Source organism: Capronia epimyces (assembly GCF_000585565.1).
Source record: "Capronia epimyces CBS 606.96 chromosome Unknown aczIQ-supercont1.9, whole genome shotgun sequence".
Classification (NCBI taxonomy): Eukaryota; Fungi; Ascomycota; class Eurotiomycetes; order Chaetothyriales; family Herpotrichiellaceae; genus Capronia; species Capronia epimyces.
In genome coordinates this window covers 748,961-764,046 of record NW_006912912.1, presented here as the reverse complement: position 1 = coordinate 764,046, position 15,086 = coordinate 748,961, and the positions used below count along the sequence as shown (strand labels likewise).

The window sequence follows — 15,086 nt, the reverse complement described above, 5'->3', positions numbered from 1 at the left end:
CCGACTTTGAATCCGGAAGTCCGCACTTGGAAGGTATTGTGTGTCCGATATGGGAGCATAGGCCTGTCCCTCCATGACCTCGGTTTCCTTTTCGAAAGCCAACGAGCTGCTACGAGAACCCGGCCTCCTCGTCCCTCTATTCCTGGGTAGATCAAGCGGTCGAGCACATGATTCTCCGAGGATGTAGAAGCGACTGGACCAATATTAGGACAATGTCCTCAGCCAGGAAATGAAAGTACGACAACACCTGGGCCTCTTGGACTTGCGGGACCAGACTGGTACGGTTTCCCGTAAGTCATGGTGAAGAAACAGCAGCGGTGTGGTTTGGGTGTAGGTTAAGTTATCCAGCATCTATGTGATGAAATGAACAGCTTGGACTGGATACGTATAGTCTACGACTACTACTTCAATGAGTACCAGGTAGCTATGTGATGATGTGATGATGAAATGAATAGCTTGGACTGGATACATATAGTCTACGACTACTACTTCAATGAGTACCAGGTAGCTATGTGATGATGTGATGATGAAATGAATAGCTTGGACTGGATACATATAGTCTACGACTACTACTTCAATGAGTACCAGGTAGCTATGTGATGATGTGATGATGAAATGAATAGCTTGGACTGGATACCTTACATATAGTCTACAGTCGACTACTACTGTAATGATCCCCCACGCCTATAAGGGTGCAGCGTCTCAGCGCAATGAAGCCGTTGCGTGAAGCCATAGAGCTCAAGGTAATCAGTAATCAGTGAGCTGACATGACATGACCACTGGTCCAATATCTCATATCTCATATCTCGTCATCTTCCTCATCCTCACTACTAGGTACATACTAGGTACGTCTGAGATTTAGACCTCTGTTATGGCAGTAAAGGCCTACATACCCTACCGTGTTCATCTTCCGCCTGTATTTGCATTTGCTCTTCTCGACATCATAGTCAGTCAGTCAGTCAGTCAGGCATTGTTCACCACCGCTCTCTTTCTCTTTCTGAATACTTTCTGAACAGTCAGTGATCCGCCGCTCTATTTCTGAGCACCATCTGAACAGTGGTCATTGTTCTCCGCCGCTCTCTTTCTGAGCACTTTCTGCCGTCGCGCATCGCATTGACTTTGGAGACGTTTTCTTTCCGCCAATCAAACGTGTCAGATTCCGGCGGCTGGCGGCCAGCGACCATTAAGCCACAAGCCGACTCCGACTCCGTTCTGTGATGTGACCACTCCAACTACCACTACCACTACCACTGCGCTCCCGCGTCTCGTACAGTACGGATACAATACATACTTTCTCTGCCCATGACAGCACTCCGTTGATCGTCCTTCGTATGGTAAATTCATCATCAACTTGGCGCTTGTCAGCCTGTAGACTCGGTCGAGGCCCTTGTAGTGGTGATAGGGTTCTAGTAGATCATCACATAATACTCCGTAATGACTGCCGCTGCCAGGTGGCTACTATTTCTACTTGTCTTTGGCTGCCAAACTCTGTCCTGTTACTTTTTCATCGCCTTCTCCGGATTCTTCTCCAGCAACAGACACCATTTTCTCCACTCGCGGGCTCCTTTGCTAAATACGCTCTTGAGATCGTCCTTGACCTCGGCCATCTCCCACTGCTCATCCTCCCAATTCTTCTCCTCCTGATCTGCGCCGCCTCGGTCGCGGGGTGTCCACCCGATCGCTTCCAGGACGTCGCTTTCCGTTGGACTCGACACGTAGGCCGGGAATAACTTGCCATCGACCTTGTGGCATTCGGCGTCGAGGTATCTCTTCAGAGCTTCAATGCGCGCCGAGTGTGTAAAGGTCAGCGTCAGCTGATCCTTCTCGTGATTCCCCGTTTCACTGTTGGAAGACAGTCGCTTCGTCACACTGCGCGCCGTTTTGGCGCCGCGGAAGGATGCATATGCCCAGACCGTGTCGATCTCCCCCAGGCCGCCAAATGGCCAAATGAAGGTCGCGAGGATGTCAATGCCGTATCCCACGGGCATCAGACCAGTGGCGATGATGGTGTCACGTTGTGCTTTGGATTTGGTCCGCAACATGGTGTTGACAAACTCCTCGCGCATCTGCTGCTCGTTGAGAGGCAGACTTGGCGGGTACACCAAAACCATCTCATCCACGCCGACCGTCTTGTGGGTCTCGTGGCCTTCGCCATCGTCGTCGGAATGTGCTGGTGATACTCGGCCAAGGAAGTCTAGGTTCGAAGAGGTGGTCTTGTTCATTGCCCAGTTGATGCCTTTGGTGGCTTTGGACTTGACCCCTTTCCATGACGCCGTCTTGGCCGTGCTGGTCTTTGCACTGCGAACTTCTTCCTGCCACTTCCGTTGCACTTTGTGAAGTTTGCCTTCCTTTTGTCCCTCGGCAGGCTTTTGGAGTGGTGGAGGCGGCGGCGTATAGATTATGAAGCGGACAGGTATGTCTTCAGGCTTGACGTTGGGTAGGTTGGGCCGTGGGAAGGGTACCAGATATCCAATCAATTTGTGAGGGTCACGGATATAGTGGACCGGATTGGATGGATTGTCGTCGTCTGCAAAGGTTTGTTTGTGCCGCTGTGGCGGTGGTTGGAATATGGACTGCGAGCCAGGCTGGAATGATGATGGACCGGCATACTGGGCCGGGTGAATTTTAGGAGGTTGCTGTGCTGGCTGACCGGCGTAGTCAGTCTGATATTGCGGAGGCTGCTGAATATTTGTCGTTGTTGGCTCTTTGACATCGACACCCAAAGTTCCAGGGCGCTGAGGAAGTGGTGGTGGGAGGGAGTCGTAGCCTTGGGTTGCCAGTGATGGTGCTTGTGTCGCCGCTGTCGTTGACTGCACTGGCCATTGAGTAGCGGTCTGTGGTGGTAGATGAGCATTGTCCGCCGGTAGTTGGGCAAGAGTATCTTGGGGTTGATATTCCGGCAGAGACGATTGCTGCGGATGATACTCGCCCTGATTCTGCTGAGCAGACGAAGACATATCCGGCTGCGGCGGCGGCTGCGTGGGATAGGAAGCGGGCGGAGGAGGAGGGTAGTTTTGGTCAGCCATGAGGAGTGCACTGCTAGTACTGATACTGGTACTGGGAGTGATGCTAATACTGATGATGGTGAACAAGAGGAGGACCGAGGAAGGCTGCTAAGAAGGAGAGGGGTGAGAGCGCTCGGTAAGTCGTTCTGTGAGTCTTCTACAGAGCAGGTAGAATAGGTCGAGTTTCGCAATCGAGGAGTGGGAGTAGAAGATTAATGTATGCGAGACCTGAGGTTACGAACAAGGGACGCCTACAACATAAGTATTGTACGCATAGACGATGTGACCAATGCTGTCTCTAGGGAAAGGGACGAATTCCTGTCTTCGTAACCACTAGCCAGAGCCAGCTAATCCAGACCAGGCAGATGTATTGTCTTACTAAATGGCCTGCAGGTGAAATGGGCATTTGCGTCGTCGTCGTCACCTAGTCGTCGTGTCGTGTCCTTGATTGGGAGGAGGGGGAATGACGTCGCGATGGGATGATAGACGTAAGGTAGGCGCCTACCTACCTACATACTATGTCTAGGTACCTATCTACCTTCAGGCACGCACCAGATGTATAGACATCTACTGTATATCCGCCCAGGTGCCCATACACCATTCAAGAGTACGCAGGACGCCTGACCTGAGCCTCCAAGTACGTACGTACCTAGCCGTGGCTGATGGCTATAGCCTGCGTTATTCACTGCCACTACCCTGCCACCGCGGCGCAGGCAACAAGCATCGCAGGCACTGTCCAACCACAGCCACAGAATGACAACCTTCGCTACCAGGCCGCAATGTTGACGGAGTACATACCTTAGGTATAGGTCGCAATTAATCTGAAGTCGGTCCAGGATCTGCATTGTCCCTCTTGGGCCATTTAACCAGTGCAATCCAGTCCGGGCACCAAAAATCCAGAATTGATCTTACATGCACTCGACCCAGTCCTCGGATACAAGGTATGGGCCCCAAATACGAGTGCTCCATAAGGTGGTAGTAGTAGTGGTGGAAACTGTACAAATATTCTTTCTCCTCACCCTCCATTGAGCTTTATGCTGTGCATGATGACCTGGCCGTCTCTCGTTTGATCCATGCAAACCATCAGTGCTACCAACAGCCTCAAGAACGCCAAACTACTCCCTCCTGCTCTCCACTTCAGGGGCATACATGGCCCCTCTCTCTTCCACACATCCTGCCGGTGGCCTGCCGACCGTTTGTGTTGCACCTCTCTTGCTGTTGAACGGCATTGCCACGTCGAACACTTTGTGGCGCACTGAAAGGACCATATTTCATTTGCGGTCTTCCCCGGGAAAACACAAACAGAAAATTATGCGACACGCGGGAAATCCTGGTGTTCATCTTCGCACTGTGCGGAGGTCAAATGATTCCCCGGCCTGGGAAGTGCCTAGTCGCCGTGCAACGACGGCAGACCTGCGACAAAAATGCTGACACTTGTGGTCGCACAACCGCTTTGGCGAAGTCTGCGTTGATCGTGCAATCCCCCGAGGTTCATCAACAAACAAGTCTGTTCTACTCACGTGCTGTGCTGGTGGCTTCCTGCTTGGGGTTGATATCGTTGAGAGATGCCATGAGCGCTTCCCCAAGAGGAGATTGGGGCTGGATCAGGTCGCTTGCAAGTCGGGGCGGTTTGTCTCTCTTTTCTTCAGAAACATGATTTCGTCCCCACTCATTCTCGACCTGTGACGGAGGTTCGAAGTCTCCGGCGTATGAACCGATCTCACTCGGCTCATCTTGCATATCAGTAGCAGTACCAACCGTGGACGGCGAGACTTTGCGTAGATCAGGGATCGCAAAGTTTCTCGTCGCCCCAGACGGCGGTGGCTCAAGACCAAAGTCCTCACTTTCATCCGCTGAAGATAAGGTGCGCTTCTCGCTAGGCTCTCCATTCTCCCCAGCTTCTGATACGACTGGTAGAAGTGTCGAGGTCTTTGGTTCTTCCAGTGTTCTCAGGATGCGTTCCGGCTTTTCTTCTTCGCTTTTCCGCCGCCCCTTTTCCGCCGGCGTGGCTTTGTCGGCCTGCTTTTGAGCTTTCCGCATCGTCTTCTCCACGTTGGGACTGAGAGGCGGGACCTTTTCAGCAGGTTCTTGTTGCTGACCATAATCGTCAGGACTGGCCGTTGTAAATTGACCAAGGTTTTCCACAGATGAGGTCTGGGCGTGTTCTCCAGTGCGATAGCTCTCCAGGGTTCCCCGACGCTCGACCTCCTCGGGAGTCATTGTTATTCCAGTAATGAAATTCAGGAACCTTTCTGCGTATGCCTGCGGAGGTACTGGCGAGATCTGGGCGCTAGGGGCCGAGAGTCCCTTCCAGAAATGTTCGACCCGTTTAATGAAGCCATACTGCAAACCAATTAGCAACGCCCATGTTCGAAAGACGGACACCACTCACGTGAGTCAAGCAGTCGATGACACCAAGGTAGTATATCTTATCACCCCCTGAGCCATCCTCATGCGTTGCCCTGATACCGCCATCGTAGCTGTAGAATATTCGGTCCCGTCTCTCATCGCCGGAAGACATTTCGGACGGCATCCTAGTGCTGGCCTTGCCCATAGGCACGGGTTTCTCCTTTTTCAGAGTCAATCTCAACTCTCGTGCTTTCCTCGCATTTTCCATCCTGGACGGTGTCCGCGTCAACATTGCAGTGCTGTGGTCATCCGCTTCCCGTTCTCCTCCTGGCTGAAAGACCTTCAATGTCGTCTCGCGAAGATTCTCCTCGTTGCCCTTCCCCAAGTCATGTATCCCCACCAAAAGCGAATAGTCCATGATTTGAAGCCTCTGCAGCAGAGACACATCCCTTTTCAGCTGGTCGAGGAACACCTGCCGGATTCGAGCATCAAACTCTAGATGCAAGCCTCGCCGCAACCAGTTCAGATCCTTCAGCGTGGCTCGGGGGTTCTTAGCTAATTCGTCTTCCTTAAAATCTCGACCAATCGTAGAACCCTTGAGGTCGAACATTTGATGGATATCCCGGTGAGGGGGAAATAGATTGTTCATCACCACGAAATGAATCTTTCGGCCGTAGGGGATCTTGACCCGATGCAACCCGTAAAACTGGCTGATCAGGGTGTTCGGATTGTCCACCACATGTCGGTAGTAATCCCTCAGGATCTTCCTCAAAAGCTTGTGCTCGGCGTGGTGGATAGTCTTGATGATATATTTGTAGTCGCGGGAGAAGTAGAAGAATGATCCAGACTTTCCCGGACTACCCAGTTCGGACAAAATGTACTTGCTCGTCAGGCTGACGAGATAATCGGCGGGATCGAGGCCAAAGATTGCCCTGAGATGCCTGAAAACCCAGGGACTGTAATCTTTGAATTTGAAGTCGTACTTTGCGCTGGGGGTCAATTCGTTTCCCGTGATGTCGAAACTGAACTTGTGCCTTGCAGCGAAATCGGCGTCCGTCAGCTCTCGGTCCATCTTTGCATTCGTTCGGGATACCGTAAATCGAATTCCGGTCAACATATTGTATGCGATGACCCAGTTGACGTGGCCCTCTTCAACCTTCTTTCCGACAATTACCCGATCGTCATCTTCCTCCTCCTTCCTCTTCCTCCTACTCGCCCTTTTCTGTTTGATCAGTTCCGTCCACCGTGCCGCGTCCTCGTCCGGAGGGACCTCGTCCAAGTGGACGTCGGACTGCATCGATCGCGTCGTCCGGCGTACAAGTCCAAGTGAAGCCCTCCTGTGTCGTATTGTGGACGCATCGTACTGGTCTCGCGTGGGCGAAAAGCGACCGGTCGTAGAAAGGGCTTCTTCCGAGGGCCCGGCCGAGAAGGAAAAGTCGCGCGATGTTCGACCGGTCGCAATATTGGATTTCGGCACTTGTAGGGTATGGCGATGCGTAAGCTTAGGCCCGTCAGAAGGTTGCGCCAATTCGGGAAATCGATCCTGGGCCGCAGTGTCAGGAGACATTGCAAGGGGGGAGGGAAATCGAGTCGGCGAGGGCGGAGAGCCGTGAGCTGACAGAGTCGGTCCATCCAACCGCACCGTATCCAACACCGTCGAGGCGGTGACGGCATGTGAAGGATCGTGCTCGGGGGCGGTTGGGGGATGAACCGTGTTCAGTAGATTCGATTCTGGCGTTTGTCCAGCGGGCGACTCATCCGTAGCGGTTGCGACACTCGAGAGCTTGGTCAACCCATCCGCAAGGCTACCAGGCCTGGCAAAACTGTCGCCATTTGGCCCCTGGATACTCGCTACCGAGTGAGTGCTGCCAGCTTTGGAATGCGACCGGTCTCGGGGAGCAGGCTTGAGGTTGCCATTTGGGATGCCGTTGGTCAGAGAGCCATGGCTGTTATTTCGACGGTTCTTGAGCTGATCCAGCCTGTGCTCGGATAGGCCGGCCTCCACGTCCTGGCCGTTTGTGTATGTAAAGACGCCACTGATGGTCTTGTCATGGGACTTTCGAGGGGGCCGATCGAACGAGGAATTGGCACCGTTGGAGAGAACGGAGAGAGGAGGCTCCGTAGCCACAGGTGGCATCTCAGGCGCAAGGGAAAGGCTTCGAGGTGAGGCTGGACGTTCGCATTGGCCACAAATCACCGGGAAATCGGATGGTCGAAGGGCATATCTCAGAGAGTGATCGTGGACGTTGACATTGACTGCGGCATGAAAACGTTCGGTGTGAGAATGAGGCGCGACGAAGTAGAGACACGCTGGGACCGAGGAATGGGCTGTGGAGGGATATTATGGAGTATATGCTCTGCGACAATGCTGTCTGGATACAAGGGTGGCATCTGAATCTGGATAATGTGGTGGGAGGCGGGAGGTGGGAGGTGGCCGTGTAGGTGTAGGTGAGTCGGGCAAGGTCACAGTCAAGAGTTGATGCACTCAGCAGGGGAGTTTGACGGGGACAGCACAACTGGAGCTGAAGATGCACAGCAGCACGGCACGGCACTACCACTAACTACTAGCAGTACTACTAATTACATGTACTAGTAGTGCTGCTATTGGCACTGGCTGAGCTCCCATGGCGCCAAGGCTAACGCCACCGGCTGTCCAGATCACCTTCAACTTGGGCCCGAAGTGCTTTCCAGCGCCACGTCCCTCCAACTCAATGCCCGGAGATAGGCACCTTAACTCAGCCTCCTCAGCCTAAGGAGCCTTGCGTCTAGGCCGCAGTGATACGAAATCTAGCCTAAGGAACCCCCCCAGCACCCGGGCTTTGATGAGGCTGTCCGCCCGGATGTCCAACAACCGCCACCCATCCGTGCCGTCGACATGGTTATTACCACGCGAACTCCTGACCGCAGGTGCAGCCACAAAACCTAATATGAGGATTCTTCTAATACTACCATCTACGGAGTATATGGCTGATTTACCCCTATGTCCATAATCCATGTCGCTCAGTGCGCCATCACATGGGTACACAGTTATAACCGCAAATTGCCTCGGACTGCATGGGCAGTTGACTGTCTTGCACAACACCACCAATGCCGTTCTGCCGTTCACCGACAGCACTATTTTCACTTCCCGAAACCTGGCCAGGAGCTCGAGTGATGTAGCCATGTCCTGCCTGGGACATGTTCCAAGCGATGGACGGGCTGACTACTGGCATATGAAGGAGCTCCCTACTACGTAGACAGAGCAGCTTCTCCGCTGTGACCGCTGTCGATCTTCCATGCCTTTTACTAGGCTTGCAGCAAAACAATGCTGGATAACCTCATTGCTTCGCACCGCAACACCATACCTTGCTTAACAAAAGGGTATCCTGCGGACTGATCCTTACAAACCGGCTTGGCTTGCTATGTCCACTCTGCAAGAAACGCTCAAGACATCATCATCCTCGCAATTTTGACCAATGCTTCGGTTCCTTCTCCAGTGGTCTCGGTTGACGAGCGCCCATTCGAGGTCGTCAGTTCAGAATTGGGATAATACCAAGCTGTAACGGCGATGATAATATAGACGATCTGTTTTGATGCTATTAGCCACAACCTTCTTTCCTGAATCTGTGCATGAGCTTACCACAAGGAGACCACCTTCGAGATAGTTGGAGGCGCCGTCTCTCAAAAAATTGCCTACTACCAGGATGGCCACGATCAGGAGCACGACCATGAAAATCTCAAAGTTGAGGTCCATCGGTTTGCCGAGACCCCATCCAACAATGACGACAAGAGGCGCGTTGAAGAGGGCGGTCTGAATAGAGGGTCCGAGACAGTGATAAAGGGCAAAGTTCTGTATGATTATTAGTTTCGATTCCTCATCTCAGACTTTTGAACCACCCACAATCTGGTTGTCATAGGCTTCGTCAACGGCAGTCAGGTGTTCAGCAGCCTTCTCGACCAAGGGAACCAGGATCAAACCTAGAAAGTTGTCGGGAACTCCGTGCTCGACCACGTACTCGATTTCCTCCACAAGAAAAACCGCAATTAAGGAAATCATGGCTAATGCCAAAACAATGGCTATAATGCATTCAGTCATGGTCAACTTGGCCTTTTGCAAGTCGTGATGCCTGTCTCGGTCGGCTTCCTCGTCGGCCTCAAGGACTTCGGCAAAGATATTGTCGTGAGATACGCAGTTGTAGAGCAGGTAGAGTACAAATGACGCAATCAGGATGATGGAGACGCCGTGACTGATGCTGAGGGTGTCGTTGCGGAGTCTGTCCTCGGTGTAGCCTTCACCTCCGGTAACTGTGCTGCCAATTAAGGAAGAGAAGAAGGCGGATGGGATCATGAGAGCAAAGCCGGCAACAAGTAGGAGGCCTGACCCGACTTCGCTGATGGCGGCGTGGAACTTCTGTTCTTTGTGCTTGATACCCCCAATCAAGAAGCAGAAGCCCAGACACAGCAAGAGATTGGTGAGGATGGACCCTAAAATGGCAGCCTGGATCACCTGTATCTTGTTGCCGGGTCCGGTCTCGCCCGTGCCATTGTCCTTAGCGATCAAGACCATGAACAGCACAATTTCCACGATAGAACCAAGAGTGGTCTCAATGATGACTCCGGCCACCTTGGGCAACTTTCTCGCGAACTCTTGCCCGGCAAATCCCAAGAGATTGGCCGCCGGGACCATGGCAATGTAGTTGATGGCGAAAGTCCAGAGGTGATGGTCTCCATGGATGAAATGAAGAGCGATGGCTGCTGGGACAAATGGCCACAGGATATTGACCCAGCTGGAGACGGCGCAGGAGGACCTCCATATGATTCGGAAAAACTGAATTGGCTGGAATCCGCGACGGCCGCTCTCGCCGTCTGGGTGTATACCTGCTGTAACCTCATCACCATTGTGGTTGTATTGGGGAAGAACGCCATCACTCGGAGGACTGGCCGAAGACACCCCTGTCTTCTCACCGATATCCTTGTTTCTGGTAGAGTCTGAAGCGGGCTCTCGCTCTCGCTCTCTTCTCTTAAATAGAGTCATGTCAAGACGGCGGTGAAATCGACACGAACGAAGCCTCGGGCAGATGTGGAGATAGGTCAAGTGCTTGCCAAGGTCGCAGAGGCAGGAATGTGCTGGACCGCGGACGAGGAGTGAAGCGGAGGAGGGAGTTGCAAAGTGCGGCGTGGGTTGAGGTTTCACGACAGTTGCTCGAGGCGACACGGAAGGTTCAAGGAAACAAGAACAACGAAAGAACGCGTGAAGACATAAGAAGTCTGGGGAGCAGAAATGGAACTGATGAAAGGGGGGCAAGCAATGAATGTCGTGTATGCTGGAGCAGACTATAAACTACGACAAGAACTGCAGTCAAGGAAGTCAAGGAGGAGTCAAGCAGTGACAAGCTGAAGCAAGCAAACGCCAGCCAAGGAGTCATGACAGCAGTCCGCATCCCAGAGCTGTCCAACACAAGCTGAAACCGGGAAAATGAATGCTTGGCTCATCCGCCAGTGGCTGCTTCGATCTTCAAGTTAGACGCGATGCCCAGGATGAGGCGTGGTTGAGAGCAAACAAGAGTTGGTGATGCAACTGGGTTTGGCATCGAATCCAAGTGACAGGGACTTAGAGGGCTTTAGGCCTACTAGACTCTAGTAAGGCCTTAGCCCCTAAAGCTCGGCACGGCACGAGCACCGGTACAAGGCTAAAGCTTAGGTAGGGGCTGTCCCTTTGTACGTACTGTAAGCGTACCTTATACGGCCCAACCTGGAGGAACCCAGGGGCAAGGGGCCCTCCACTCATCTTTTGTAAGTCTATACGGGTCCTCTGCATTCACTGTACTCGGCCCTCTGTAATTCATGTAATAGAGCGTAGGAGGTACATGTGGCAGCACAGCCTGCTTCCCTTCGCAAGTCCCATACTTTTAGACCCATCGCTTGGGCTCATTCCTGATTCACGGCGCCTGCGGCAATCCCGATCTAAGCCACCGACATCTCCCTCTGGGTTACTTTTCCGCCTCTTTTCAATCGTCCCTGAGCCCAACCATTGTAACTCCTACCAGATATCGTTACAAGCCTTCCATCATGTGGGTATCGATCATCACTCAGTCCATGGCTTCACGCTGTCAAACTCATTTCTTCTCGCTCATCACCGTCCATTTCCAACTTGGAATCCCTCCTGGCTGCGGAGACTGTACCCCCATAAAAACTTCCCCCGCGCCATTGTCGTTACTAGCAGCTGTCGAGGTCGTGCTCAGGTTCGGCATCTGACTCTCGGGCTTTGCCATGTCTAGCGGTCCTCCCATCATGCCACCAATGTTTGGTGGGTAGAAACCTGACCCTGCCACCCCAAAAGTGACATCGGCAGCGCCTTCTGGCGGCGACGTCTGCGTAAACAAGTTGTTGTTCAGTGAATTAGTCGACCACAAGCTCGCCGCCGGATCAAGCGACAGGTTTGAGGGCTGCATATATTGATCCCATGCTTCCTGCGACACCGTTAGCGGCAGACGACGACAGTCTCACTTCACGACAGAGGCTTACCCAATCCAGATTCATGCCTTGACCCAACTCCCCAATCGCTCCCCCCAAGAGTCCAGCGGGGAAAGCACTGGGCCCATTCGCAGTGATTGCTCCAAAGAGGCCGGGGTTAATTGATTCTCCGGCGGCCGCGAAGCCTGCGTTGAATCCAGGCTTGTCCCATTGTCCACCAGGTGATCCTGTTTGAGTGAGATTTGCTCCTTGTCCCGTGCTGCTCAAACCGCCAGCTTGAAGCATCCCCAAAGTCATGGCCGCCGTCTGTTCATCATTACTCGATCCTGGCCCTTGCCGAGTCCCAGGAGGAATTTGTGTATGCTGAGGATTGCTGGGAGAGGATGGCAACTTGATATGGTAGATCAGCACGTTCAGGAGCTCACTTGCTTTGTAGGCTTCGATGCTGAAGTCCCGGTTCGCGAGCCATACATCTCGGCTTTCCTCCAACGCACGGATGAGATCTTCGCGAGTGTAGGGAAGTCCGGGGACGTACACGCCATCTGACGTGTTGCTTCCTTGACTGATGCTGCCGCCACTGACCGAAGTGTTGGGTGTGTCAACATCGTGGTCCGGTCGCTCCCGGTGGCTGTAGAGATCCATACACAGCACCGTGGCCGCCAAAAGATAATCGTGTGCTGTAAGGGAATTGACGTGGTTGCGCAAGCTCCTCAGTCGGCCTCGTTCTTGACTCTGCTGGTGCTGTATGGCCTGGAGGCTTAGGAGCTGCATGGCCGAGTCTAGACACGTCCTTCTGGAGTGCATATAACGGTTTCCATTCCTTGCTTGGCGCGCGAACCGTCGGTGAAGCACACACTGTGACTTGTGATACACAGTGGCCAGGCTAAATCTTGCCAGGATCAGCGAGATTGGAGCCAGTGTCTGCTCGGCCATAGGTCGCAGTTTGAGGTGGTCGGGGATACTTTCGTAGATTTCCCTCAGACCGCGGTCGATCTTGAGAAGTTCATCGTACCCTTTGCGGGTTACACCGTTGATCTCTTCCTGTACTCGTCCAAACCCAAATGACAGGAGCCCTTTAGCTATCATATACGAGATCGGAGTCGCTTCGGAAGGAGGTCGGGCGGGGGGGAGGGACACTGAGTCTTCGTCAAATTCGTCATCGTAAATATTTCGAGGTAGTTCGGTATCCGAGTCACCAATGCGAATCATCGAAGGCAGTGCCACCTGAAACGAGAACAAGAGGTCTGCAGTCCGTACGAAGGTCCAGACACGCCGGCGCATCTCGCCTTCGAAAGGTGTTAAATTGGGGAACAACTTCGCATCCCGGTGATAGCCCATGCGCATTGCTAGCCGCGCGATCATGCCAACGAGGACCCAAACACTCGCCTCTGCATCTCGATTGGAGGTGTATTCAGCGTGTAGATGGAAAATCAATGTCTCAATGATATGTTTGTGGGGTTTCGTGTAATCCGCTGTGATGAGACAGTGCGCCAACTGGGTGCGATAGTTGGCCGCAAGATCCTGACACTTGCCACGAAACTCTGGCGGCTCATCTCCCTCCCGGCCATACGATAACATGGCGAGCCGCATCATGGCAAATAACATAGCCACCCAGACGATTGAACTTTTGGAAGGATCAGCCCAGTGCAGGTTATACTGTCGCTGGAAAGTCGGACCGTGCAGGATGTGCGTGCCAGGGTCGAAGGTGTTGAAATATCGTCCAATGAGGATGTCAGACATATATCGAGAGGGTATTTGAGCGAGGATCTCTGCGCGGCTCGGAGGTACGGACGAGCCAAACAGCAAGGCAGGGCCTGCGCCCACATCTGTGCCCATGGATTTCCTCGTCTGCTCAACTTTCTCCATCTGTGCTTCATACTCCTTCTTGTGGGAGACAAAATAGTTCTTGACCTCGCCAATTTCATTTAGCAAGGCAGCCCAGTGAGCTTCGCCGATGTAGAATGTTTTTTGCCTGTCAGCATCGACTTTCAGTATACCGAAGCTCTTTGTCACCCCATCCGTCTCGCTTTCGGGTTCTTGCCCGTCGGCATCATTCATCATCGTCGTCTCGTCCAGCTCATTATCGAGATCCGGCCCAAGCGAGCCACTTCCGACCATGCTGGAGCCAGTAGATAGAATCTGTGCGGCAGCGGCCGGACCAGGGGCTTGCGCACCGTTGGTCATCAGCGACAAAACCAGGCCTTCAAGCCGGTCTATACGATTTTGCATATCATCGGGTGTCGCGCTAGATGTACTGTGACTCTGGCTCCCTTTCTTCCTGGCTACCGGAGCAGCATAGGCGCAGGAGGCACTGTCGCCTCGTTTTGTGCAATTGTCGCACGGCGACTGTCGATTGCATTTCAGCTTTCGATGTCGACACGGGGCGCATGATAAGGGAATCCGATTTCGTTTGCGGACAACTCTGAAATGGTCCGGAGAAGCGCCAGAATGCGACGGTGTCGTCGAGGGAGGTGTGGGCGTCATTTTCAAGATTCCGGACTCGATCGCAGGACGGCTGCTCTGGGACAGAAGGCGCGGTTGTGGACAGAAACCCCTCCTTCGCGGTCAATGTTGGCAGGCGAGAATCGTTCGACCTCAACGACTTGTAGAAATCCCTCGCGCGATGCCACCGACTTCGTTTTCGACGCGATTGAGGTTTCGCGGGGCAGTTTGCTCTCAGCGCACCTAGGCGATTGCAGCTGTCGTCGTGCCTGGCAGCCTGGCGGAGTGGCAGCCCCGGATTTAACGCAGAGTTATCTGCGAGGACGTGACGGCAGAAAATCCTAGAGTCTGCAAGGGGTTGCTGAGTAGAACTTCTCGGCAACCTTCCCACGCAGTGTAGAGAGCTGTTGAAATATGATGAAAGAGGAGAAGGCTTAAGAATTGTCGTAGCAGGTGAGAATCGAGTACGCAGAACAGTATTGGAATCAATAGGCTACCAATGCGACCGTTGGCTGATACCGCACTCACTGGGAACTTGAGCGCAGCCAATTGCCAAGCAGAAAGGAGCAAATAGTGGTGCCGGAGATACTAGTTGCTCTATTGCATCCTAGCGCCACCCGCACTACGTACTAGTACGAGTAGTAACTGTAGAACCACGCTGTAGGTGCCTGCAGTGCCTTAGACATCAGCGGCAGAGGCGGCCGCACAGACAATCATCGGTCAGCGGCCATGTTCTAGGAGAATGACTCATAGGAGGATATGTGTGGGAGGTGCTGCGGAGACTGGGTGCTAGTGGTGCAGAAGCCTAAGAGCGCCTTTATGGCTTCATCATCCCTT

The 15,086-nt window shown here is 53.2% G+C and overlaps 4 protein-coding genes across 4 annotated transcripts; all 4 read right to left on the bottom strand.

Moving 5' to 3' along the window:
- Positions 1–1,496: 1,496 nt before the first annotated feature.
- A1O3_09268 (uncharacterized protein) lies at positions 1,497–3,026 on the bottom strand (the record flags this gene model as incomplete). The annotated part of the gene is made up of 1 exon (XM_007739362.1): positions 1,497–3,026. One exon carries the CDS (start codon positions 3,024–3,026, stop codon positions 1,497–1,499), a length of 1,530 nt encoding a protein of 509 aa, XP_007737552.1.
- A 1,491-nt stretch (positions 3,027–4,517) lies between these two features.
- On the bottom strand, positions 4,518–7,491 carry A1O3_09267 (1-phosphatidylinositol-4-phosphate 5-kinase; the record flags this gene model as incomplete). The annotated part of the gene is made up of 2 exons (XM_007739361.1): positions 4,518–5,348; positions 5,398–7,491. 2 exons carry the CDS (start codon positions 7,489–7,491, stop codon positions 4,518–4,520), a joined length of 2,925 nt encoding a protein of 974 aa, XP_007737551.1.
- A 1,286-nt stretch (positions 7,492–8,777) lies between these two features.
- Positions 8,778–10,368, bottom strand: A1O3_09266 (Ca2+:H+ antiporter; the record flags this gene model as incomplete). The annotated part of the gene is made up of 3 exons (XM_007739360.1): positions 8,778–8,918; positions 8,974–9,183; positions 9,235–10,368. The coding sequence occupies 3 exons, from the start codon at positions 10,366–10,368 to the stop codon at positions 8,778–8,780; spliced, it is 1,485 nt and encodes a 494-aa protein (XP_007737550.1).
- A 1,081-nt stretch (positions 10,369–11,449) lies between these two features.
- On the bottom strand, positions 11,450–14,291 carry A1O3_09265 (uncharacterized protein; the record flags this gene model as incomplete). Its single annotated transcript, XM_007739359.1, has 2 exons — positions 11,450–11,803; positions 11,859–14,291. 2 exons carry the CDS (start codon positions 14,289–14,291, stop codon positions 11,450–11,452), a joined length of 2,787 nt encoding a protein of 928 aa, XP_007737549.1.
- Positions 14,292–15,086: the final 795 nt, after the last annotated feature.